At 40.8% G+C, this 26,669-nt stretch overlaps 4 protein-coding genes and 1 long non-coding RNA gene across 10 annotated transcripts; 2 read left to right on the top strand and 3 right to left on the bottom strand.

Moving 5' to 3' along the window:
- Positions 1 to 4: 4 nt before the first annotated feature.
- On the bottom strand, positions 5 to 4,927 carry psme1 (proteasome activator subunit 1). The gene is made up of 11 exons (XM_064331245.1): positions 4,674 to 4,927; positions 4,328 to 4,360; positions 4,180 to 4,242; positions 3,944 to 4,045; positions 3,174 to 3,228; positions 2,235 to 2,332; positions 2,006 to 2,074; positions 1,605 to 1,672; positions 1,307 to 1,361; positions 1,003 to 1,089; positions 5 to 303 (listed from the first exon to the last, which is right to left on the bottom strand). Exons 1-11 carry the CDS (start codon positions 4,710 to 4,712, stop codon positions 223 to 225), a joined length of 750 nt encoding a protein of 249 aa, XP_064187315.1. The 5' UTR covers positions 4,713 to 4,927; the 3' UTR covers positions 5 to 222.
- Positions 4,928 to 6,392: 1,465 nt separating this feature from the next.
- LOC135252762 (B-cell receptor CD22-like) lies at positions 6,393 to 12,340 on the bottom strand. 3 transcript variants are annotated; one of them, XM_064331233.1, is made up of 8 exons: positions 11,616 to 12,340; positions 10,782 to 10,868; positions 10,173 to 10,535; positions 8,499 to 8,804; positions 8,082 to 8,348; positions 7,908 to 8,001; positions 7,388 to 7,445; positions 6,393 to 6,780 (listed from the first exon to the last, which is right to left on the bottom strand). In XM_064331233.1, exons 2-8 carry the CDS (start codon positions 10,825 to 10,827, stop codon positions 6,544 to 6,546), a joined length of 1,371 nt encoding a protein of 456 aa, XP_064187303.1. In that variant the 5' UTR covers positions 10,828 to 10,868; positions 11,616 to 12,340; the 3' UTR covers positions 6,393 to 6,543. The 3 variants fall into 3 exon arrangements, with proteins under 3 accessions (XP_064187303.1, XP_064187304.1, XP_064187305.1); XM_064331234.1 differs by having other exon boundaries at positions 11,612 to 11,632; XM_064331235.1 differs by lacking the exon at positions 10,173 to 10,535.
- On the top strand, positions 8,090 to 8,409 carry LOC135252765 (uncharacterized). Its single transcript, XR_010329469.1, has 2 exons — positions 8,090 to 8,179; positions 8,276 to 8,409. It is a non-coding gene; the product is annotated as an uncharacterized LOC135252765 (long non-coding RNA).
- A 150-nt stretch (positions 12,341 to 12,490) lies between the features above and the next one.
- Positions 12,491 to 17,776, bottom strand: fen1 (flap structure-specific endonuclease 1). The gene is made up of 12 exons (XM_064331236.1): positions 17,618 to 17,776; positions 16,888 to 16,986; positions 16,592 to 16,694; positions 15,898 to 16,000; positions 15,673 to 15,736; positions 15,460 to 15,569; positions 15,178 to 15,314; positions 14,465 to 14,531; positions 14,053 to 14,184; positions 13,528 to 13,679; positions 12,999 to 13,113; positions 12,491 to 12,820 (listed from the first exon to the last, which is right to left on the bottom strand). The coding sequence occupies exons 2-12, from the start codon at positions 16,967 to 16,969 to the stop codon at positions 12,743 to 12,745; spliced, it is 1,143 nt and encodes a 380-aa protein (XP_064187306.1). The 5' UTR covers positions 16,970 to 16,986; positions 17,618 to 17,776; the 3' UTR covers positions 12,491 to 12,742.
- A 2,347-nt stretch (positions 17,777 to 20,123) lies between these two features.
- Positions 20,124 to 26,249, top strand: tm9sf1 (transmembrane 9 superfamily member 1). Of its 4 annotated transcripts, none has more exons than XM_064331231.1 (9): positions 20,124 to 20,212; positions 21,286 to 21,509; positions 21,626 to 21,757; positions 22,052 to 22,174; positions 22,378 to 22,652; positions 22,758 to 22,912; positions 23,695 to 23,880; positions 24,153 to 24,426; positions 25,498 to 26,249. In XM_064331231.1, exons 1-9 carry the CDS (start codon positions 20,185 to 20,187, stop codon positions 25,889 to 25,891), a joined length of 1,791 nt encoding a protein of 596 aa, XP_064187301.1. In that variant the 5' UTR covers positions 20,124 to 20,184; the 3' UTR covers positions 25,892 to 26,249. The 4 variants fall into 4 exon arrangements, with proteins under 4 accessions (XP_064187301.1, XP_064187299.1, XP_064187300.1 ...); XM_064331229.1 differs by having other exon boundaries at positions 20,125 to 20,404; positions 21,289 to 21,509; positions 22,300 to 22,652; XM_064331230.1 differs by having other exon boundaries at positions 20,125 to 20,404; positions 22,300 to 22,652.
- Positions 26,250 to 26,669: the final 420 nt, after the last annotated feature.

The following is a 26,669-nucleotide window of genomic DNA, read 5'->3' as shown; positions in this document are numbered from 1 at the left end:
TTCATTTAATTTAATATCGCTGCTTTATTTTGTAAATTGGAGTCAAATATTTTTCAGTACAGCAGGGTCTTCAGTTCGTCAGTTTGGAGGCACTTTTAAAATCAGAGTTTATTTGAAAAGTACTGTGGTTTGTTATTCAATATCATGCGTCTGTAATGTTGCAGTGTACCTGTGTGTGTGTGTGTGTGTGTGTGTTTCAGTAAGTTACATGGCTCAGCAGGCTCAGTAAATAAGGGCCTTAGAGTCTCCTCTCGGCTTCTTGATCTTGTCGTAGTTCTTGTTGATGATGTCATACAACACAGCCTGCAGGAATGGAAGTAAGTATATGATCAAACCATTATATCATGACTGTAATTCAACCATTTATAGGTTGCAACATGTTATGGTGATTGAACCAAACTTCACCATTAAAAAACAGTGCTTTAAAAAGTTTCTTTATCTCAACTAAAATATTAATCTACATTTCAGTAAACGAGAATGCTTATTATGAACATTGTTTCATTCCAAGACTTCCACTGAATGTATTACTATCACCGTGAGGCATTAGTAGCTCAGATTAGAAACACAGCGATAACACAATACAAGGACGTTAGAATTTTCAGTCTACTTTTCACTATATAAAAAGACCCTATGCGACTGCTTTTCTTTCTTGCATTTTAAGTGTTCATTAAGGCTCAAGTAAAAAAAATTTATTACTTTTCTTTATCTTTTCAAATTTATAGAAAGATAGACTGAAAGATCAGCACATTGTTCCACGAACAATAATCACAGACAAGCTTTTACAAGATTTTTGAATTTCTAACTGCTTTTCTATCTCAGGCAAGCACTTTATAGCTTCTATTGTGTTTTAACTATTGTAAAGCACCTACAACTTAGGAAAGGTAAATAATTAATATAATGTATTACTATTGTTATTATTAGGAAGCCCCTGGGAGACAATCACTGCCTCAATGGCAGACACAGCACAGAAAAAGAGCCAAGCAGTGGAAAAGGACGACTCACGTAAGTGTTGCGGATTTCCAGGACAACGATGCGCAGTTCGCAGTACTGGTGCTGGTCCAGCTCGTGCACCAGCTGCCGGTAATCCCCCTAGAATCAACCCGAAACACGCGTGGTCACCCCCACAGCAGATGACACATGTAGAAGCCACATTATGTCCAAAACAGTTGAGAAGTGGCTGAAGCTTCAGTGTAAAATTACATTTTACAGATATTACTATGCATAAAGCTTCTGTTGGAGAACACCTAAGATTTCACTACAGCAGTATTTAATAAAAATAATACTGCAAGTTATGTGACACACTGACCACATGTGGCTGCTTGGAGGCTTTGGCCACAGCATCTCCTCTCTCACTGTAGTACCTGGCAAGAGGGAAAAAAGGCATTAATAATGCCCAAAAGCACAGAAAAGAAAGAACTCACAACTACATATACTAGCGGGCAAACAATAAGCAACATAAATTGTTACATAAAAAATATACATGCTTTGTCAATTTCCTAATTCATGCAACTCTAATAAATACCATGCACAATGAAGGAACATACTTGTAATTAACAATGAATATGTTTTGAGGTTGGGGGACATGGAAACTGTGTTTCCCTTACTTAGAGATCTGTGTCTGGAATCCCTCTATCTTGGTGCGAGTATTGGTCAACAGTTCGAAAACTTTTTCCTGTAAAACAAGGTAAATTTGTTTTGCTTTACACAATAATGAGTGTCACACACATTCCGCGTGTTAGCACAAAATTGAAAAATACATGCTTGGCAACCAACGTGTAACGAGCTACTGACCTCACAGACACCGTTGCCATTTTCAGCAAGGAGTAGGTATTAATACATTGCTTTTCATGGTAAATAAATTAAGGGAGAACAATTAATTTTACAAGGATCTTATTGCATGTGTACAGCATGCACAGCACATTTTAACTTCAGTGGTATTAGTTTATGGCTTTTGTGAGCAAGTGCTATGTACAAGTAATACACACAAATGGTGAGAGAGGCTGACCTGCACAGCCACACCAAAGTTATTCCCATCTTCGATTCTGGGAATCTGAAGTTGCACCCACATTGACACCTGACAGAAAGACAAAATGTAAGGTAGGGGAACGAAAGCTGTATACACACATTGATCAGATGAAACATACAAAGTGTGGCACATTAAAAACCATGTATGAGGTTGGAATAAAAAAATATCAATGGATCTAAAAATTAAAAAAAATCGGTGTCAGACTCACAGTGTTGAGTTTTTCCTTGAGCATCTGGATGTGGGGTTTGATTTTCTTCAGAAGGCTCTCCACTTTTTCATTGCAAGCGATTGGTCCGCAGGCCGGGCCTGGTGGGGAAAGACAGCCCTGATACACAACCTACTCATGACAGCTCCACCACTGAGAGGCAGTGGGCTGTTAGAGAACGGCTCCACCCTGTGCACAGGCTGTGAAACACAGTCACATAGGGAGTCTGGGATAAACAGTGGCTGCAGTGCTTTAACAGTTACAAATAATGGGATACTGCGTTCAGCCCCACCAATGGTATTGCTCGCCAGAACTTCTTGAGTACAAAATAAATAATATGCTGTTACTGGCTATAGCAAAGCCAGTGAATTGATTATACACTGCAATATTCACCACCCGGGGACACATCACAATAAGGAGAGGGGCCTGCAGAATCAGACACAGGGCCCTAAACACTGCCAGAAACTAGGCCCCGCAGCCAGGGTCCCATAAGTCCCCTTTAAACTGTAACACATATAAAGGACAACTTCTATAAAGTTCAAATACAAATGTGCCTTCTCGTAAAATCTTCAATGATCGCTATTTAAGCCTCACTCTCAATGACATAGATGGAAGTGGCAGCCTACAGGCCCATCTGCAGAGCTGGGAACTGTCACCCTGTAAAACTTCACTTTCTGTAACTACAGAAATTTGGCATGAGCATATTATGGCTCCTTTTTCAGATTGGGCAGGATGGATTTGAGTGTGCTAGCCTTAATTAATATGAGAGCAGGATGAAGCAGCATTATCAAACAATACCATGTAAATTTCTTGTCATTTTCATCCAATCCATCCTTTGCTCGTGTAGCTCTACATGACATAAACATGACCAAACTATGCTCTGGGTCAAATATGAAATCTTTTTTTAAAATGGAAAAATTTGGTTAATAGGGTATTATTTACCTTCCTCCTCTTCCTCTTTATCCTTTTTGTCTTTCTTGCCTTCCTTTTCCTCTTTCTGTAGGAAAATGGACAGAAGGGAAGAGCCCATAAAATATAGACACCAATAAAAGACTTACAGTCCTCTCTCAGTTAAGACAACACTGTCACATTCACACAGTTATTTACTCAATCATTGCTGCTAAAGGATATGTATGCAATGCAGGTTGACCTGTTGTAATTATTGTAATCCCCGCAGCACTTACACATCGACTCACTATGCTGTATGTAAGCACTCGGTTTAATGGGTTTGATAGTCCTTTTTTCAGAGCTTAAATTCAGCTGTACATGTACAACTTTTACATGCAGCCACTTCTGAAATGTACAGATTGGAGAATTAGGCTACATGTACCCCTTAATGAGTGGAACTGGCATGTGTTATCAGTGACTAGCTGGTTTTAACCAATCACAAATCATCAGAATGGTTTATAGTTCAAGAGCCAGAGGAAGAGGTTTGAACATGCATGCAGCATTAATTAATGAGGCAAATATGAGCTGCATGAATTAACAAATTAACAAGTTACTGACATAAATGAAAAGGTCTGATGGAGCCCATAGTGAGCATGGCCTTGGGCCAAGGCCAACAGAAACTCTGGCTCAACAGCAGTAGCAATTACTTTGAATTACACAATACATCTTGTCTGCACTGTTGATCATAAAAACACATTTTCCCTGAAAATAATAGGCCTATGTGATGATAATGGTGATTCATGTATTTCACTAAATGACAATACCTCTTCCTTCTTCTTCCTTTTCAGCTCCTCTTTGGCAGGGTCAGGTATAGGGATTTCTAAAGGCGCCTTCAGGGAAGACAGATCCTCGACGCTGAGGGAGGCCTTGAGTCCACCAAAAACAGTTGTGACACATGGTGATAAAACAAACTGCCAGTCTAAAAATAGTTATGTGACTATCAAGATAAAATAGCACAGACAAGCCACTTCCTTGAACCCCCCTCCCCTTCACTCCATACCTGTAGCAGTGTCTCCATCTCCGCAATCTTCTGTGGGAAGAATGTTGAGACCAGAGATTCTGCCTGAAACACACAATTACATCATAAACACAAAACCACAGCAGAAATATGAGTCGTTAAACACCTACGACAATAACCCAAAACTTACCTCCTTGGTGAGTTGCTTGCAGAAGTCATCAACCTAGAAAAACAACGAAGCAATACATCAGGAACAAAATAGGCCTATTACTAAAACAGCACAATCGCCACATGTCCTTTGTTCCTTCAATCAGTTGTAATAGGCCGACTACGTCGCGTTTATTCCTGCTGGGTAGGATTATGATATCGAAACCTCGCCGTATCCAATTGTTAAGTATGAAAAACTACTGCCATTTTATTAAGTTCTTACGAGCTGTTTCACATACCCACACTCCATGCCTTACAAGTCGGCTAATGTATATTAAATTCAAGAAAAGCGCTCAAAACAGTCAGGAACTGCGACGGGCTTAGGCTACCTGTTTCTTCGATTCGGGTCGTATGTCTAAAGAAGTCATCGTTCCTAGTGCGGATGTAATGATCGCTCCAGTTAATCGTGAGTGCAGAAAAATACCGTCTGCATAAACAGATAGGCTATCAACCTCTCACACACAACTAAATCGTGTGAAAGCTGTTATTTATGGTGTATGAACTCTTTCCGCAATGCCACAGTTAGTCAGCACAGTAAGTGAAAACGAAAGTAAATCGAGCACTGTTGCAAACTAATTGGGGACTTTCCGACTTTTTTTCAACAATACTGCTTGGTATACTGGGATATGTAGTGCAGAACTAAGATTTTCAATTCCGCCTGTTTAATAAAGTAGCAGCATAATTTTGAATAGAAGTACCACATTTGTTCACTGAGACAGTACAAATAAACATTTTTAGTTATAGGTAAAATGTGTTTATTTTGCTGTGAATTACCGAACCTAGCCAACTGGAAGCCCAGATCACATATTTTACCGGTGCTGGATGGGATTCGAAGTCTAACCTAGCAAACCATCTGTTTTGCCCATGAACATCCCCACGGTTACTGGACTAGGGCGTACTCTTGCCGGCCTGTTGTGTTTAACAGGTTTCTGAAATTCACCTTCAGACAGTAGGTTACCTGTTTGTTTGTGTGCATTTTACCAACCCCGTTTGTAGATATTTTAATGTTAAGGTTTTAAATGCGCTAGTTAATGAATGAATGAATATTTTCACAGAACAACTTTAGCGGAATATTTTAATGCAGCCCCATTTGCTATATTTCCTGAATAACGCGTAAAGTAGGCCTACAGCGATGACCGTAGTTTGTGTACAATTCTGTGGCGATCCGGCTGCTGGTACGAAATGGCATTGTGACAAAAAAAAAACATTTGTGTCTTATTGTTATTTTTTCAGCAAAGTTACTCTTTAAATTGTACGGACGAGTAGGCCTATAGCGTTTTCTTTAATTTAAATTATCCTTAGAGCTGCACCTCGCCTCATCTGTTCTCCCCTACTTCCCAATAATTTAGTGTTCTATGAATCATTGCTAATTCCTGCGCTAAGCTTTTAAGAAAAATGCCAGTTCTAAATTTGTAACCCTACAAGAATTCCTATCAAGAGCTTTCTTAAACGCTTAGCCTACTGTGCAGGATTCTTACCTTGTAAATATTACAGAATAACCATGCTAATATCTACGATGCACTGGCAATCCCCGTCTTTACGCACTATCGTGGAATTACTGCATCTTAACCTATGCGTTCGGGATTTTTTTTGGTCGTGGTGTTCTTTTCCACAGGGCACGAGGGGTCACTGAATAGTTTGATGAGCATGAAAATGATGTGAATAATATGGTATGACCTTCGCAGTCACCAGATCTCAACCCAATTGAAGACCTATGGGAGATTTTGGACCGACGTTTTTGACTGCGCTCTCCACCACCATCATCACTAAATGAGGGAATATCTTTTGGAAGAATGGTGTTCCATCCCTTCGCTAGAGTTCCAGAGACTTGTGGAATCCATGCCAAGACACATTGAAGCTGTGCCAGCCCAACACCTTACTAAGCCACTTTATGTTGGTTTTTCCTATATATACATACACACATACCATATATATATATATATATATATATATATATATATATATATATATATATGGGTGAAAAATTAAAGGTCAAACAACACACATCCAATATATATATAAGTACTATATCTTTGATGACAAAAACATGCAATGAAAACATTTATTTAAATTTTTTTATTTTTAATGGACATGCCTTGAACAATTGGTTCTGAAGACCAGAGACGCATGTCCCTACAGAGGACACCAGGTTTTTGAAGGATATAGACTGGCCGGACATGAAGCAGGAATGTATTTCCATTAAGGGTGATGCTTTGGCTTAACCGTTTCATAAATCTCCTCTGTTGGAGCCTTTTCCTTTCTTTCTGGAAATCGGACCTCAGCATATTCTATTTCCTGTCCCTTGTCCCTCTTGCCTTTTTCTTTGGCACTCAGGTTGGAGATTTCAGCATACTGGACCTCTTCATGCTGGCTTTCTGAGACTGCTGTTGTCTCCCTGGTGTTGTCTGCTTTGCTGGGGTCGAAGGAAGGATTTCCCTGCAATACATGCCAGCGAAGAATACTTTCAACCCAAGAGCAGCAAATTACTTTTCATTGAATTTCCCTGAAGTTAATTATCTAACCAGAAAATATAAGATTAGTATTATTTAACTCATTCTAATGAATGTAAAAACATATTTTTTTGTGTTGTAACGTAACACTATGCTTAATCAATTGGCTCCAGCAAACTTCCCAAGGTTTTAAATGACTCTGGTTCTTGCTACAATACGAATTCAGCAGTGAAGTAATGTGACTGAGCGCTTTGTGTGCTTGGTGTTTGAAAATATATGCCAAATGGAGTCAAAGGGACTAGAAAAATATTTATATTCCGCTCAACAAAAAACATAAGTCTTACTGATGGCTGACAAAAATGTAAATGTTATCAATATTATACAGGAGAATTATGTTTATACTACATATACTTTGAATTGACTGGCCTAGAAACAAGGATTGTGGTAACACTTCTCATTTTCAGGGTCACAACTGCTAGTGGTTGTTATGATTACAGAAATCAGGGTGGTGAGTTGCAGTACGTTAACTGTTCTCACAGGTTCATCCATACACTGCTGGAGATCTGAAAGTTTAGAAATTACAATGTTCTTACCTGTCCTTCTCTGCTTGTCATCCTTATACTGACACATGACTCTCTGGATTTCCTCAGCCTGAAAAAAATCTTTAATTTAAATGGCTGACTCCTTAACAATGGAAATAGAATATGCAATGGGCAGAACCAAAACTTGACAGATATTGTTCATTACATGAAAGGTTCATATCCCACAGTGATGTGCCTGCTAGGTACACAAGGAAATGCAATAAAGAAAAATGATAAATACAAGAAAAATAAGAGCTAAGGATTGCTGCCTGGGTTCAGTAAAATTGCAAAACAACGGAAGGTCCTCTTTTATGCAGAGGTCTTCGTAACCATTTGAACAAGAAAGAAAAGAAATGGAAAAAAATATTGTGGAGACTAGCAGGTGAAACTTTGTCAAAATGCAAGTCTGAATTTTTAACAATTCGTTAGAACTTGTAATAGACATTTTATTATTTTTCACCACAAAATCTTCCTAAATATTAGGCACTGGTTATATGCATACATCATAATATATCAACTGGAACAATATTACCTCCAGAATAACAGGGACAGTAGACATGCCAACAGCACCCCCAAAGTTCCTGCAACAGCTCCAATCACTGCAGGCGACAAGGGCTCCCATATATCTGCAGAGAAAATTACGTAACGTTAGACTGTACGTGCAGACTGACAACTCCTCTTTCTGCCTTCATGAAATTACACTGACCTTTTATTGTCAGATTCACTTTTCCAGACTCCTGTTTTCCCTGTTGATTCTGAGCTTCACAGTAGTACCAGCCCGCATCATCGCTGCTTACATTGAAGGTGAGTGTCTGTCCAGAGCCGCTCTTTGTGACCCGACTCCCTGTGGTTCTAAACCAGGTGAAATTATTCACTGGAGGGTTTGCTGAGCTGCTGCAGGTCAGAGTCACATGGCTGCCATTGACCAGTGGACCAGATGGACTTATGGAGGCCATTGTATTCTTTGGAGGGACTGAGGGAGAGAATACTTGTTGAAAAGATGACAAACAATAAAGCATTTGGTTCACTGTGTATTTAGACTGTTAATTTTATGGAGAAACCAACCAAATCTCCATTGCCTTTCATACTAAATCAATATCAGAATCAGAATCAGATTTCTTACACAGAACATTGAGGGTTATATTGTCCGCCACCTTAATCTTGCTCCCGGTTTGTAGTGTGTATTCTGCAGAGCAGGTGATGTTCTTCCCATGATGGAAGTGTGAAGGAGTAAAGGTAAGGACAGATAAAACTGATTTGATTTTATTTGAATTCTCCTGGAGCTCATGTCCAATGTTCCCTAGGTTGGGGGTCCATGCCAAGACTGGGAGATGTTTGTTGCATGGGGCTGCAGCTGTACATTTCAAATCCACTTGTGTGCCCTCATTCAGCTCCTTCAGTTTAGTTATTTTGGGTTTTTGTGGAGAGCCTAAAAGATAAATTAGACTTTTTACTGTCTCAAAATCATACACAAATGTCTATAAAATGTTGTCATCAGAAAGTTGGAAGATATTTTCCAAAAAGATGAAGGTGCTCCTCATCCACCATCCATTCAGGCTTCACAAATTAGGTTTAAGTTATTCCATAAACTGAATCAAAATAATTTTGTTCTTCAGGTGAATTCTTTCAATGAAATTCTGCATTATTTCAGGACACCAGGATTTAAATTCCAGTGAAATTCATGTATGTATTCTCCCATTTCTCATTACATTCTATACTTTCGGATTGTTTAAAGTAAAGATATTTAATCATTTCTATAGTGTATAGTTGAACTATATATATAGCGAGAACCATAATGTTTGGGGTAAAGACATGTTTTTTCCTGATTTGGCTCTGCACTCCATCTTGGCAAGGTCCTATTGGCCTCCACACTTTTTTCTTGCTATGACTTTGATACGAGTATATCTTGGTCTCATCTGTCCACAGGACCTTTTTCAATAACTATTTTTTACATGCTTCTTAGCCAACTTTTATCTAGCCATCTTGTTTTTGTGGCTAACTGGTTTGCATCTTGCATTGTAGCCTCTACTTTTTATGAAGTCTTCTATGGACAGTAGTCAGTGACACACCCACACCTGCCTCCTGAAGAGTGATTTTGATCTGTTGAACAGGTGTTTGCATTTTTTCTTTATCATGGTGTGAATTCTTCAGTCATCAACTGTAGAGGTCTTCCTTGGCCTACCAGTTCCTTTGCAATTTTACATTCTCACCAGAGCTCTTTTTTCTTAATGATGCTCCAAACAGTTGATTAGCCTAAGGTTTGACCTATGCCTCATAATGGCTTCTTTGACTTTCATTAGCACAACTCTGATCCTCATGTTGAAAATGCCAATAACAGACTCCAAAGGCAATCAAAAGACTACAATCAAGACTAGATACTGAAAGTTCTCTTATACCTACTGTACACTAAGGAAGCAATTGAACACACATGACTAATCAAAACTACCCATGAAGCCTTTTGTTTTAAATGTTATGGTGCCCTGAAATGGGGGGACTATGTATGAAAGGTTTTGCAATTTCCAAAAGGTGAAACCAAAATGAATACCCTAAAATAAAAACTGAGCATCTGCACTAACCCTAAACACATGTGAATTGTTTTATTAGAAATTAGAAATTTTACAGGCCCAAATTTTAAAAAGGTTTGTCTTTGTCGCAAACATTATGGAGCTCACTGTATATGTACATGCAGTCATGCCATATATTCTTATACATAATATAATATATGCAAAAATATTGGTATGTAGTATTTTGAAGTCACATTTATATGTGATGCAAATTTTGCAATTTAGTATTGTACCTTTGACAGCAATGTAGACTGGTGTTGCACGAAATGTTGCCACATAGGAAGTTGTCTCAATTCTGAAGAAGTATTTATCTGTATAATCTTTTGTGATCTTGTCCAGGACTGTAGTACAATTTTTCTGAACCAAATCTCCAACTATTTCCCCTGACAGAATATTATGAGTTTGACTGCTGTTAAACACAACAGTGGTCTGAGCAAACTGTGGAATGCTTTTAATCCAAACTCCACCGGCTGAATTTTTCAGGTGATATTCCTCATTTTTAGAGATGCTGAATGTACATGGAATCAGCACACAGGAACCATTCAGAGCCTCTATGGACTCAGGCATTGTGATTGTACGTTCACTGCAAAGAGCACCTAAGGTACAAAAACAAAGTAATATAATTCAGACAAAAAGCTTGCCTTCAGTGGGAATAGAGGCATCGGTACATACAAAATCACACATTCGCAATCTACCATTGCGATATGCCAAATTACTGTCATGGAAATCAGCAAAAGCTTTTTGAATCATGAGATTTTAATATGGTGCTACATAACATTTATATCAGCCAGACCATGGTCATTGAAAGAGCAGAATTTAGAGTGTAAGGGGTACAGACCTACCCGATAATAAGTAGCCAACAAGAAGGAGGTCCTTAGCTCCAGCCATGCCCTGGAGTCAATATGTCTCAAACACAGATACAAGGTCACCTACAAACACATACAGACATCATGGACCAGCTCCCCAAACACACATCTACAAAAATGTGTGCATGCAGTTGTAATAAAAAAATAAAATAAAAAAAACACTGTAATTACGGTATAATTAACTATCTGAATCAAAAATGAAGTTGCAGAACAGTATGTTATTTTATTACTTACCATAATTTCTCTGAAATGAGAAAAGTAAATTAATTAAAATAAAATTGTCCTATATAAATTCAGGTTATTATATTCTGCCAGTACTTCCTGGTACTAGTTGTTGGTACAGTCACAATTTAACTATGTTAAGACCAAGCATATTGAAAGGGTGCTGCGTGAAACCATTCACAAATGATATCTGAGACCACTAAAGCAAAGACACCCCCTCCATTCTTTTTTAGAAGTTTGTTTCCAATTTTACTTTAGTGAATTTACTTTCATACTGAGAAAATTTGGGGTAGACCAACACTGTAACTGTACCCCATTAATTTCAAAATTGTCAAAGGTCACTGTTTCACAGCACCCTTTGCGCTATAATTCAACACAAAGTACAAGTTTATCACTAGAAGAGGTTTCATCCAATACCGCCCCAGAAAAAAACAAACTAAATCTACTTACTGAAGAGCCATTTGTAAGGCATGTCAGCAGTGAGAATGTGCTAAATTCACTGAGCTAAAGCCCAATTACTTCATTTCAAATCAAAGAGTAAACAGAAAATATATGAAACCCAGTATAAAAATGGGAAAGTGTACTTGCCTTCTCCCCAGGAGTCTGTAGTCACAACTGTAATGAATGTGGAAAGCAGAACTTAGCTTCTGTTGCAATCTTGATTTTTCCATATACTGGTCACAAGAACTCTTCCACTAAGCATGACTACAGCCAGCTGAGTTATATGGGCAGTACTCTGCCAAAAAACAGAAAGGAGGCATACATTTTTTTAAAAAGTGTATGACATGTTTGTGTGTGGTGGCTATTTCCCTTATAACAAAATAATAATAAAATTTCATCCAAGGAAATTTATAGGCTTTGTATCATCCTGGCTTTGGTGACTTAGGTATGAATGATGAATTAGGAATTTTAACTGTACAGACAAAAATATAGGATGTGTTTTCTATATAGCAAATGCTATTGATGGGAAGAAAAACATTTGTAACAAAAAAAAAAAAAGCAATCAATTTAAGGAGTGCCAAGTCTCCCATTTTCAAGAACCTTCCAGTATTACATAACGGTCATGGTGGTACAAACACTTTCAGTCAACGCAGACTGAAGACTGATGTCTTCATACTGCATCATGGTTGCTGCAACCATCTTTAGTCATCCTCCTTTTTTGGAGTCATCCTCCTTTCTGAGACGTTATATGGAAAGACAGATTAACTGTGTGGTGGTGTTTACTTTGTCTTACAGGACTGTTGCTGTTCAGCCAACATTACACTATTTTAAATATTTTGAATGGGTCTTCTGTGCCTGCCTAGTGAAATTAACACTACAGAATTCTTGAGACAAACACTGATGTAACCCTGTTTAGTAAGTCACTGTGGATAAGAGTATCCATTAAGTGAATATTTGTAATCACTAGTAACCACACAACAATTCACAATTTCCTCAGTCAGTGCCATGAACAGAAGACCAGGAAATGTACACAATTGTTTTATTTAAGGAACAAACAAAAAAAGTAAATCATGTTAATTAAAATGTACTGTAGCAATTTACTGCAAAAATGATTCACTCAGTTCTCAAGGTGAGCTTTTCATTAGGTTCTGTCCTCTGCTTTTTTTGTTTTTTTTTCCTGAAAGAGCACGGTTGACTAAGAAAAGATAGGACTCCCGTCTTCCCCATCTCCCCCTCACGGTAACTTCCTCCTAGTAGGTTTCACTTCTTCTGCTCTATTTTCCTTTCTTGAATTTGCCGGGTGTTGCGCTTGTTTTCTGCTTCTTCTTCGCTGAGCCCTTCAGATCTGGTTCCTGAGAAAAAGAGTGAGAAAATGAGGGCACAGATAGGCAACATGAAAGCACAGGGCCATTTGATGCACATAAAAATCCTGACTCTGTCGATGCAGAAAACATGATTCTGAAATCGCCCAACGAGGGGCTCAACTTCAACCTCACCCCGGAGAGGGGCGCAAGCTTGGACGGGCGGTACCTTGCGTTTGGATGACAGTGACCCCGTGACGGTGAAGAAGGAGTCCAGCCTGCCCTGTGTGCTGCCCTGCCGGCTCTTCATGATCTTCTTGCAGCCGTTTCGAATGCGGTCCTCGCTGCATAAAAACGGCGGCATACATTTTACAAAAGGATCCTGCCACTTGAAAATGAATGCAGTTTCAGACGGACCCCTTTTAAAGCCATAATAAAACCGACTGCTTTTAAAACTACATAAACGAAATGAATGTGTTTATGCAATAGCTTTTCAAAGTAAGCTCGCAGAACATGCCAGTACATCTTCAGCCACATTACCTTTAAGACTGCAGGAACACAAATTTTCATCATTAGTCCCACCCTTATGAAAGCCTTTTAATTAAAAAACAAACAAAGAAAAACCCTTCACAGTATACTCGGATGCCCTTTACAAAATGTACACTCATAATTGCGGTCTGTCGTGTTTTAGGCAGTGTATGTTAGAAAGCCTTATTGCAGTTCACAGGGCGCGGCCAGGCGGTGTCTGGGACCGGTACCTGAACTGTTTCTCAGCGCACATGAACTGGATCAGCCCCGCCTCGTCGGGCTCGTTCCACTTGAGCTCGAGAGAGGTGCAGTCCACCACCTCCGGTTCTAGGAAGAGAGAACGGGCCTCTCTGAACAGCCAGTCCTCTGGAGTTGGGTGCTTCTGCAGGGACAGGGACAACGCACCGTCAGCGCCGTTCGTCACCGTCCGGCAAACTGGCACCTCCGTGAAAAGGAGCTTTGTCTTTTACAGAACTGCAGTGTACCACTGCTACATTCAAACTGCATTCCAAACCATTCCTTCATTATAACCAATGTTTCACCACAGGTTTTGCACCTAATGACAAAAAACTGTAGTTTTTCATTTAAATCGCAGTTTACTCAATAAAAAAGTACACAGCCATGCAATTCTACAAAATTAATAATTCAATATACAATCAGACTAACATTGCTCCATCTGAAATATTAAAATAATGTATTTATTTTTTAAACTGAAAGCATATTCCACCGCAGGGCTACATACAGGTGACACTTACAGCAGCATCAATGTTTTCCAAAATCTCCTCAATGGAGCCATGTTGTTTTATGAGGTCGATGGCTCTCTTGGGTCCAATTCCTTTAATTGTGCCACAGTAATCACACCCAAGCAAGATGCACAGGTCTATGAACTGAGAGAGGGGAGAAGGCAGTCAGGAAGGATGGAGATAGAAACATGGAGAGAGTCTGTTAAAGAAAAGGCTAGGGTTTACATTTAAAAATTTGCAGGTAGGCGAGTCAGTATAGATGTATATGCCTCTAAGAATATGTCTTCAGAAATATGAATCAGAAAGAGACAAGCTCAGACATTTTCATTGATTTCTTGTTACTTTCATAAAGCTTGAGATTCCAGCCAGTGTCTCCATGTAAAATTGCCAGGCTCCTTGGGATTAAGGAGATGGAAGAAATTACCTGCTGGTGGGTCAGACCAATTTCCTGCAGAATGCGATTGAAATGGAACTCCTGAATGGGAAGTTTCCTGTGGGAACAGAGAGAAATCAATCTAACAGCGATACCAGGTGTCAGGAAGATTTCCTTGTTATGATTAGCAGGAAACATGCAACAACCACAATAAAACCACAACACAATAAACAAACAGATTCCACTGTCATTTTTTTGTCAGTAGTAAAATTTATAGAAGACTACTCTCTTAGGTTGAGCATTCCTCTCGCTTTGAGAAATGGTCAATGTGAACAAACAAATTACAGTTTCAGTAGCACTTTGGGGATGAACTGAAGGATAGGTAGAGTTTCTCTGTGAACGTGCATTTAATTAAAACAGACTATAACTATTCTTTCTCACCATTAATAACTTGGATGTTTACTGTTTTAAATTTGTTCTTTTTTACCCAAGCATAACGTTATAAAACTTGGCATTAGCTGATTCATTTATTTATTTATTTAGGATCCTCATTAGCAATACACAGTGTGCAGCTAATCTTCCTGGGATCCGAACATAAAATACATACAAGATTAGAATTGATTCTGGGGCACTATGACAGCAACTTTGATGATTGATTGCTTTTGACTGAGAAGACCCTTTTCATGCCATGAAAAGTCCTGTACTTGAGCTATAGTGCGTGTGGTGCGGACAACTGTGGAGAAGAGCGGCTGTCTGTACAGTACTTGGCTTCGCTGGCTGTTAGGTGCCTCAGCAGGACCCCTGTCCCAAACGTCAAGCCGTCCATGTCCTCGGTCGCCGTGGCGAAGACCTTCCCTGCCTTCACTAACGCCGCACAGCTGGCCTCTGCCTCACACGGCGCCTGGAGGCGGAGGTCATTTTCAGATGGCACGTTCCACACATTCATTTCACACAAAATAGCAGGTCAGTTACAAGATCCACAAAAAAGCCAGGAGGCTCCCTCGCCTTATGTAAAGGGCACGAGGATAGCCCAGGTTTGGGTTTACCTCAATGTACGGCACACCCATCAGCGTCAGCAGTTGCTTGCACTCATCGTTGTGTTGCTTGGTGACTTTTACGAGTCGCTTGCTGAACTTGTCAATATTCTCCTGTTCCCCTGGGAGACAGTAGACCGGATCATCAGCACTACTCCACAAAATTCTATCAAGATCCATGGCAGTTTTAAAAAAATAAAATAAAAATCCCAACTGCACGTGTACCCATTTCCTGTGCCTGTGCTAGAAGCTTCTCCGCCTCGGCTCTCTTCTCTCCTCTTTTGGCCAACTGCAGACAAGTAAAAGATGGAAAGGCTGTCAAACTACACTGTCAGTCAAAGTAACAGACATGACTGAAACCTCTGACTGACTCAATTGCAGAAGTCAATTCCAAAAGCCCGCGAATCAAGACGGCCTTGATACACAACCATTGCAACACAAAGGCTTTACCTCGCCTGACTTCATCTGTGGGGGTTTTCCGTCGAACACGTACACCGGTTTGATACCGCTCTCCAACATCCTTATTGTCCTGTAGAACATCCCCATCAGGTGGCTGAGGACAGAAGTAAAAGATGTTGAAAAACAGCCATACATCTATACTGAGAGCAACAGAAGCTAAATTTAGGTGTTGCATTTATAAGAATTTTACCTGGGGTCTGCTGCCCAAGGCTGTGCACGTGGAACATTATTTCCACTATTTTTGTATCAATCTGTACTTACAGCTCTGAAAAAACTAAAAGAGACCCCCCAATATCAGGGTTACTCCACCAAATAAATATTGATTGTTGAGCAAAAACAGTTTATTTTTTTATTAGTTATTTGTGGATATAAACTTAGTATTTTGCATGATTCAATGTATACCACCTCTGTATTCTTAGTATTTGACCATTTGTCATTTCCTGTAAGTAAATGTTTGAATGACAATATTTTTGTTTAACAAGTCTGATTTTACACAGACACATATCCATAAATTGTTAAACTGAAGATTTGATGAGGTCTCTTAATTTTTTTCCAGAGCTGTAATTTCTATCCATTAAACTGCAAAATGTTCATCAGCAGGGCTGTGCTGATAGGAGTCAAGTCTTTTAAAAAATGATTAGCTGGATATTTTTTTAAAAACAATTTAGCTACATAAAATATTCACCTGGTTGTCTCTCCGTCTTCGTTCTGTAGCACATTGCCATCCTGTCTAACGGCAATAAGGAACTGATAGATGCTCATAGATGCATCAATTGCAATCTTTCGCCCTGAAAAATGAAAAAGGTATTAAAAGTAAAAATTCATAATAATATTCAAATGTTATTGCAAGTGTAATGTGGACCACAGAATTTAAAAAGATTGTGTATAGAGTGGTGGTCCATATTCTATCCATACTTGCAGGTTGATAAAAATCCTCAAAAGCCGACAGGAACCAGAAGATATTACAGAAACATGTATTACCGAAGTAGCTTTTGATGTCATGTTCTTTGATGGCTGAAGGTGCCTGGTCCGCGATCAACTTTGCAAGGCCGTGAATTCCCATTGCAATGGCGTGAGTTACTGCACAGAAAACATCATGATCACCACATACGGTCGGTGAATGAAAACCACAGATGATCAAATGGTTGGATTCCAAGCAGATAGCATGGAAGTTAACTAAGCCGGCTGGCACGCAAACGTGGCTACACACTCGCTAGCTTAGGCTACTTCAAAAAGGTCACACAAATTTAACCAGCTGTGAAGTAAATTAGTCACATCAAAGGATCCGTGTAGTTCGTCAGACTATATCAGAACAGCTAATTTAGCCATAAAATAACTCAGTTGGCAATAATCATGTCACATCAGACATTAGCTAGTAACATTTCTAGCTAATGTTAGTTTACAAAGATAACGACGACCCGAATCTGATTGTAAAACTAACAATATGTGTACCCCACTTATATCTAGCAGCTTGTGTCAAAATTGATTGTGTTCCAATCGGAAACTGATGACTGATGAATGATAATGAAAGATGAAAACACGGTCCAAGTAGGCTCAGGGAGCACGACTACCTGGCTAACCATGCAGCTGGAACACAAGTTGTTTTTTAAATCATCGCTAATAAGACAGTTGTTTGCTTAGGCACGGGTTTGGCAAACGGGTCATTTTAAGATGGGAAAACTATTTTAATGGTAATACACAAACCAGTTACCTCCAACTCGCTGAATGCACGACTCTGATCTCCCGGTCTCTGCAGAGCGCCAACAGTATTTGTTGCGCGCGAAATCGCGAAACTAGGCATTACTAATCGCTAAAAAATAGTTCGATAAAATGTCGCGAGTGTTACAACCACATTAGGCCTAACCTGCCAATTTGGATATCGTCGATCAAGCTACTGTACCGTTTTCTGAAGGCGACTTGGATCGTGCTAGCCCCGAGATAATGGTTTAGGAAACTGACGTTGGAGACATATGCATTACCACAGAATTATTACAAAAACATGCGAACATCGAGTTAACCACAAACCGGTTATTTTAACTATGATTCTAAACATTACATGATTTTGGCTCTTTTTATTTTATTTTATTTTTTTGTCAAATTCCATTTTCAAAACACTGTCAGTTCCTGTCCAAGATCATGATCACAATAGCTTGAAAATATATTAATCACATATCATAAAATACACTCTAAAAATCATGCATAGGTTCAAGTTGAAAAATTAAGGCAGCAATCTGCATGAAGCTTTTTGAGTTCTGCCAGCTTGTGGAAGGATTAAGTAGACACTATGAACTACATTACATACAGCCAATTAGATTTTCGTCCACATTTGAAAACATTTCTCCTTGCATGAACATAAGTACTTAAGTTCAATATTAAAATGAGGTTGTTCCAACTGGATTTTCCTACATGTCTGAAAGCATAATTGAATTGAACATATTTAATATCTCTGGATTATTACAAATATTTTGACTACTTACTATTGAATAAATAAATAAAATTACTGGTTATTCCAAGAAGCAAGGTAGCATGGTGTTTCTACAACAAAGCTGCAGAGAACGGTGTCACATCTCGATAGAAAGCCCACCTTTTCATCTACTCAGAATTAATACATACGATTAATTTCGGTCCTGGGAACATAACTCACCATATATGTAATTCTCTCACCTCCCATTCTGTTGCCTGTCTGCAGCTCTGCACTTGTCCAGGCACGTAAGGTAGGCAGGCAGATGGTGTCAATAAAATGCACGTTTGGAAAGTGAGTTATCCCAAATTGATTTTTGTTCTTATAAAATAAAAATTGTCTTGAAATTACCCACAGGAGTAAGGTGAAGTTATTATCTTTGCTTGATGCTAAAACATTATTTTCCATGTTTGCCTGATCAAGTTTAAATTGTGTCATTCTAAGGTGTAAATGTGTATGTAATACTTTGTGTAATAAGCTATGCTCATTAAAAGTAGCATGAACACGTTTGAATAAAATTATGGGAATTAAGGTGTTGGTCCATGTTTTACAACCTCCACTCTTCTGGGAAGGCTTTATACTAGATGTTAGAATGTTGCTGTAGGGATTTGCTTCCATTCAGCCAAAAGAGCATTAGTGAGGTTGGGCACTGATTGAGCGACCAGGCCTGGCTCCCAGTTGGCTTTCCAATTGATCCCAAAGGTGTTGGTTGGGGTTGAGGTCAGGGCTCTGTGTAAGCCAGTCAAGTTCTTCCTAACCATTTCTATATGGACCTTTTTGTACCCAGGGGCATTGTCATGCTGAAACAGGAAAGGACCTTTCCCAAACTGTTGAGGAAGCACAGAATGTGATTGTGTGCTGTAGCATTAAGATTTGTCTTCACTGGAACTAAGGGACCTAGCCCAAACAATGAAAAACAGCCCCAGACCAAGGGTTGTCCAGATACTTTTGGTTACATAGTGAAGCCTCTCGAGATCCGGGTGCTGTTGTGGCCATATGGCAGCCTATGGCCATATCATGACATGTCCCTAAACAAGACTTGTTCAGAAATTGTAACTGTTACAGCATTGTAACTGGGCTATGTGTAATAACTTTAATTTCCCCACAAGCAACACTCATTATGGCCACAAACCATTTTTTAAATGTTCCTAACATGTTACATTTGGTACATTCTTCGGGCATATACCAAGGTCTACCAAGGTCCCTAGCTATGCACAGTAATGTTTTCTTGAGTCTTGAGATGCACGTAATTAAACTTAAAAAAAAATTAAAAAAAAGATTCTTGCGCGAACGTACACTTCTAACTGACATTCAATTTAGACTGAGGGCGAATAAACAAACATCAGAATATTAAAACGTATGCATTGAGCAGAAGGAGGAGGGTACAACTTGGATATAGTTCCCATTATACATTATATGAATGTTAAGATTCATGGTCTTGGAGGCTCGATGCATATGCTGTTTCTATTTTAGCTTCTTCTGGTTTATTAGGTCTGAGATGATGGAACAGTTGCTTTTGAGGGTCTGAGAGGTAGGTAATGTTTGCTTTTTATCAGCATGAAAAATGATGGGCCTGCATCCCTCCCAGACCAGGACTGGGGAACACTGTTACACAATGTAGGCTACAGTAGTCATTCAATTATTTTCTCGTTTTCAGCGCCTTAAGCCATGCAGTTTATGTTTCTTTCTCCAAGTTCCAACCAGTAGGCACATCAGGCAGAGGCGTTACCTTTCTCCGCCCACCCAGGAAGAGTCTGTCGTTACTATTTTGCGGTGACGTGGTGTACAGTTAGCTGGCCAGAATTCGCCTGATCCCCATGCTTTTGAAATCAGATTCGAATCGGGGTAAAGCAAGGGTACATTGCGTTAACTGTACAGATAAGTGAGCATCAGTCAAACATGCCAAAATACGTATAAACCTATCTCTAAGAGAAAGAGATACAGAAAGAGTAAGAGTAGAGGAGGAAAGTGTTACCGGGCCTGGATTGTACAATCTTGAAACAGTCGGACTTTTGGGACTGTAAAGAAGAATCTGCGGTAATGTAACAGAAATTATTGCTAACGTTAGCTAAATTCAAATTAAATTATTTGCATATCAGTTTGTAGCATCGATGTTGCTACAAACAAATAATAAAGATGAAATTAGGTAACATTGTGCAAGATGTACTATTTGAAGAAGTAACGGAGCGATAGCCTACTACTGGTGTCACTGAAAAAAATGTTTATTTTTTAAAACAACTACCGTGTTAGACAAGGAGCTGTTAAATTAAACCAAATCAGCTGGATAAAAAAAGACTGAGCATATAAAAGAAACCCGAACGTAACCCACGAGAAGTTGACATTGAGCTCCTATGCAAGTGACAGCTACTGAGCTATCTTGTAGCTAGCGATAGCCTACCTAATTCGAATTTCGAACATCAAATCTGACAATGATTCTAATAGATAGAACACCGTTACACACAGGGTGCCGAGGTGCAGTAACGTAGTAACGTTAATTTAGGTAATATGTAAAGGAACAGTTTTCGATTTAGTACGATCTAGCTGACGTAAATTATCTAACGTCAGCTAGCTCCCTTGCGATTGTTCTTTTGGGTGGGTTTAAATAATATGTATTTTTGACAGAACGCCCGAAGTCACTTCATCATGCAGCTAGCTATCATTCACGGAGATTGCTAAACTGTACTAACATTAGCATACATTAAACAAAATATATAAGAATGTAGAATGATTTATTTGTACTTAACGTTGGTGCTAGCATTTGAGTTCTAAAAAAAAGTAGACTATGACAACATTGATACAAACTCAAATGGTATTTTTCATATTTTAAATTTGCACGCAATGTGTTCTTGGTACGTTGATATTAGGTAGTGATTATCATTCTGAAACATTGTAGTTAAGTTTTAAATCTGATTTTCCAGCAGGGGTTGTCATGACAACAAGCTTGGAACTTCCTACTCTGCGGCGTGCTGGTGGGGGTCTGAGACTGAGCGTACTGGCCTTGCTTCTCCTGCCCCAGTTAGGATGGGCAATGAGCTATAAGTCTGGTGATCATGTGACTTTATATGTAAACAAGGTCGGTCCCTACCATAACCCACAAGAGACCTATCACTACTATACATTACCCGTCTGCAGACCCAAAGAGGTTAGTGAATAAGGAGTCCAAGTGAATCATTTTGTTACTGTATAGTATTGTGTAAGTAAATAAACGTGTCTCCATGTGATATGATTTCATTATGGACGACTGTGTTACCATTTCAGGTGAGGCACAAGGCCCTAAGTCTCGGAGAAGTCCTTGATGGTGACAGGATGGCGGAGTCTCTGTATGAGATCCGCTTCAAGGAGAACACTGAGAGAAAGACCCTGTGTCAGCTCACCCTCAGTGAGAAAGAGGTACTGATACTGTGTTTCCTCCAAGGATCAGTTACTGTAAAGAATAAAACACTAGTGCTTTCATTTGTGTGCTGAAGCTAATTTGTATCAAAGCACAAAGATTCTTTGTTTTATATTTTGTTCAGTCAAAGCACCTAACCCAGGAAAAATATGCAGCCAGTTTGGTATAAAGACCCATTTGTGAAATTAAAAACCACAATTAAAGTAAACTTTTGAGAGATAATCTGTTCAGTCAGCCATGAGTTCATATAGTGGGGATTTGGATCAAACCAGAGCTTTTTTTCGGTGTCCCAGGTGGAGCAGCTGCGTGAAGCGGTGGAGGAACTCTACTATTTTGAGTTTGTCCTCGATGACATTCCCATCTGGGGTTTTGTGGGTTACATGGAGGAGAGTGGCTTCCTGCCACACACCCATAAGGTGTTTTGCGTCTCTTTCTCAATAACCCTCTCTCTCTCTCTGTGACTGTTTATTTTTGTTTGCCTGCTTTCATGTGTAAGGATTTCCCCATTTTATTTCATCCATTTGTCTCCCCTCCCATAAAGGTGGGACTCTGGACACACCTGGATTTCAACATTGAATACAATGGGGATTCCGTGATCTTTGCAAATGTGTCTGTGAAGGATGTGAAGCCGGTGCCCCTGGACGGAGTTGGTGGGGCGGTGCCGGTCTCCGGGGCGGGCGGGGACCTGGCGGTGACGCACACTTACAGCGTGCGTTGGTTCGAGAGCCCCCTCCCCCACGGGAGGCGGGCGGAGCGGCTGCGGGACTACTCCTTCTTCCCCAAAACCCTGGAGATCCACTGGCTCTCCATCATCAACTCCCTGGTGCTGGTCGTCCTCCTGCTGGGCTTCGTCATCATCATCCTCATGAGGGTGCTGAAGAATGACTTTGCGAGGTGAGGGGGGCGGGGCTATGGATTCAGAGGCACGAGGGAGGCGGGGCACAGGTGAGTGGGTGTGTTCTCTCTTTCTCAGGGTCTCACCCCTGCTCCCTCTGACAGATACAATGTGGAGGAGGAGGGGGCCTGTGATGATCTTGATCAAGGGGATAATGGCTGGAAGATCATCCACACCGATGTCTTTCGATTCCCGCCATACAAGAGCCTGCTGTGTGCTGTGCTTGGAGTCGGAGCTCAGTTTCTGACGTTAGCCACGGGTAAGCCCCACTATACTGGCACACACAGTTGTGCTAATCCCATACCCTACTCGCAGAACATTTTCTTAGTGCAGACTCATCCTCTGCATTTAGTCTCAAATTCAGAATCCATTTCTTCAACTACAGAGGTGGCAGTCGTAGAGCATGGCGTAATTTTTGTGTTTGTAGGCAGTAATATTGGATTTTTCATGTCTCTCTGGAGTCTTATGGAGCAGTAGCAGCTGTTTAGAATGCATGCTTCTTCTCCTTCCTTGCCTCTTGTTCCTTGGCTGTCATTGAACTGTATGTGTAGGTTGCTGATCAGAGAGGAGTCATTAAGGGAAAAAAATGTAAATGTTTTTTGTATTTCACTCCACTTTTTGGGTTTTTTCATCAACTGGGGAAATAAAAAATGTTATTATGCTTTTCATTCTTCTCACCAATTAGTCACAGGTTCTGACTTTGCAATTATTTCTTTGCTCATCTTAAATCAACTGCGGAGGACACATATTTGAATGCATATGAATGCATGCACTTTGCTGATCACATGGATGTTTTGCATGCTATTGAAATGACCATTGATAATCTTGCTTATTAGACATCCGTTGTCTTCCTTGTGTGAACATCATTGCCCTAAATAGACATGGTATGTTGCAGCTGGAGACTGGAATGAAACGCAGTATTGTCATGTTATCCATGGAGTACGGGAGTAGTTTCAAATGCAGATATACTGGTACTTCCTCTTTACGTTATATGTGAACTTGCTCCTCCTACTGCCCCCCCCCCCACCCCGGCTTCCTTAGGAATCATCATAATGGCGCTGCTGGGCATGTTTAACGTGCATCGCCATGGCGCCATCAACTCTGCCGCCATTGTGCTGTACGCGCTGACAAGCTGCGTGTCGGGTTACTGCTCCTGCCGGTTCTACACCCAGATCCACGGCCAGCGCTGGGTCTGGAACATCATTCTCACTTCCACCCTCTTCTCAGGTGTGTACTTTTCCACTGATTACAAAGGGAGCTACGTTCACTAGAAGCAGAATTATTAATCTCTCTCATGTTTTGTTCATCTACTATTTAGTATGTCCAGTCACCGTTTTTATATACTTTTGTATACTTTCCTGTCATGCTACAAGCGGATGAATTTCATTGTTTGTGTGCGCTTGTGTGTAGTCTCCCTCTGTGATGGTATGGTCCAGTAGCACAGAGTGTAGCATTAGTGCCCAGTTTGGTTTCCCATCGCCCCCCACTGCTTCCCACAGCCCCCCTGTTCCTGACCTGGAGTGTGGTGAACTCCGTTCACTGGTGGAGCGGCTCCACTCAGGCCCTGCCTGCGACGACCGTGCTCCTGCTGCTCGGGGCGTGGGTGCTGGTGGGCTTCCCCCTCACTGTCATCGGTGGCATCGTGGGCAAGAACCGCGCCGGAAACTTCCAGGCGCCCTGCCGCACCCGCAACATACCCCGCCAGATCCCCCCTCAGCCGTGGTACAAGCACACTGCCGTGCACATGGCCATCGGGGGCTTCCTGCCCTTCAGGTACGTGGGGTTGCCATGTTTGGGGCGAGTAGGCGCTTCAGCTCTCCCATTATATTACATTACATTACATTACAGGCATTTAGCAGACGCTCTTATCTAGATTGACTTACACAACATAGCATAATTCCCCTCCCCTCTCAACACGTCTCTCTGTTCGTCGCTTAGTGAGTCTCTTGATAGAAACATGTCTGCTTTATCTCTGTATGGTGTAACATGAAAATCTCCTCCAATGGTAAATTTTCTATCGTTTTTTTGTCAGGCTCTCTCCTTCAGTAACCGTTACGTTCTTCGTCAGCGCAGCATCAGTACCTCTGTTTATTATGGTGGTGTAACAACTGTACCTTTGCTGCAGTGTAATGGCAGTAACTCTGTCTATCAGTGTGGATTCAGTACTGTAGCCGTGTTCCAGTGCAGTCTTGGTACTTCACACTTGTATTCTGTTCACGTCAGCTATTTATTAAGAGGCGTCAGCTAATCTTTATTTGTGTAGTATTACCAAGGGCACTTCCACATACAACCACAGTAATCCGTTTTGCTTCTGTTAGCACCCAGTATACATAAGAATACCTGATACTAGAGCTACTTTGAAGCATGAGCAAAGCGGAAGAACTTTAGCTTTCTCCAAAGGAGCGGAATTTGCATAAAAATACTGTTAGGAAGTGCAGACCGAATCTTGCCAAATCAGGGTGCCGTTCTGATGAAATATTATAGCAATAGCAGTATTATGATGTGCTTCAGTCTTACAGGGGAGAAAAGTGGGACAGCGAAAGTTGTGCTGGTGTAGTAGCTAACTATAAATTCTTCTGATAATGAATTTGAGATTGCTCTCTGTGGATTAACTTTTTGCCTAAGGCTGTGACCCTTCAACATAATTCCGAGCTAAATTAAATCTTGCGAATCTAGAGGGCATCAAATTTTTAGATTTTCACACATACTTGATACCTGAAAGACAGAAAGCTAGCATGCGAATTCCAGACCACCCTAGGCCTGTGCTGGCTCATGCGGTGTCTGTAAATCTGTGTCTAAGTGCGAGGTCAGTCCAGTAACCGTGCCTCTCGCTCTGTTCCCCAGTGCCATCTCGGTGGAGCTGTACTACATCTTTGCCACGGTGTGGGGCAGGGAGCACTACACGCTGTACGGCATCCTGCTCTGCGTCTTCGCCATCCTGCTGTCGGTGGGCGCCTGCATCTCGGTGGCCCTCACCTACTTCCTGCTCTCGGGGGAGGACTACCGCTGGTGGTGGCGCAGCGTGCTGAGCACCGGCTCCACCGGCATCTTCATCTTCGTCTACTCCCTCTTCTACTACCGCAACCGCTCCAGCATGAGCGGCGTGGTGCAGAGCGCTGAGTTCTTCGGCTACTCGCTGCTCACCGCCTTCGTCTTCTCCCTCATGCTGGGCACCGTGTCCTTCTGCGCCTCCCTGGCCTTCATACGCTACATCTACCGCAGCCTGAAGATGGACTGAGAGGTAGAGCGCCCCCTGCCTGCGTGGGGGACCAGGGAGTAAGGAGAGGGGTCCAGCCATCTCATCAGAGGTGAACAATGGGGACGTGGACAAAGAGAGGAATGATCGAGGAGGGGAACTGGAGTATTTATACAAAGACGCGCAAACGGATAGTGGGATGGAGAGAGAATGCGCGCGGGTTTGTGCGTCGGTGTGTATGGTGAAGCGTCTGCCCGCGAGATATAAGCTTGCGGGGCGCGTGTGCGTGAAAGACTGAAAAATGTGATTTTCGGGTCACCTCAATGGCCACCATTGACTGATTTCAGTTCTGATGTAAATATGCAAAGTTTTCAATAAATCCCTTTCTATTATAACAAAAGTGCTACTTTATAAACGAAGTCATACACGGAAAAGGGAAGCAAGGTTTTTCAACAGGCTCTGCTCAGACCGTTTGTCCAGGCCTTCTTCCATTGATGCCAAGTTCTGTCCTCATCTACAGGAATCTTAATGCTAAATGCGTGATCTACTTTACTTAATGTTGCACTTAACATAGATGGAACAATTCCAAGATCATGTTTATTGTGACTGCAGATTACAGTATAATTAATATTTGTTCATATTCAAGAACACCATGCAATGCTATTATCAGATTCCATGGCAATATTGGAATTTGGACCTGTGACTGCAGAATTAACCCCCCACCCTCCACAGCCCCAAGTATGTTTTTAGAAAAGGTGGCATTTACTTGGTCTACAAAAAAATCCCAATGGCTCACATACTGCGAGTTCAACAGTAAATG

This window comes from Anguilla rostrata, chromosome 4, assembly GCF_018555375.3.
Source record: "Anguilla rostrata isolate EN2019 chromosome 4, ASM1855537v3, whole genome shotgun sequence".
Lineage (NCBI taxonomy): Eukaryota > Metazoa > Chordata > Actinopteri > Anguilliformes > Anguillidae > Anguilla > Anguilla rostrata.
The sequence above is the reverse complement of the archived record's forward strand: the minus strand, read 5'-3'. Positions and strand labels throughout refer to the sequence as shown.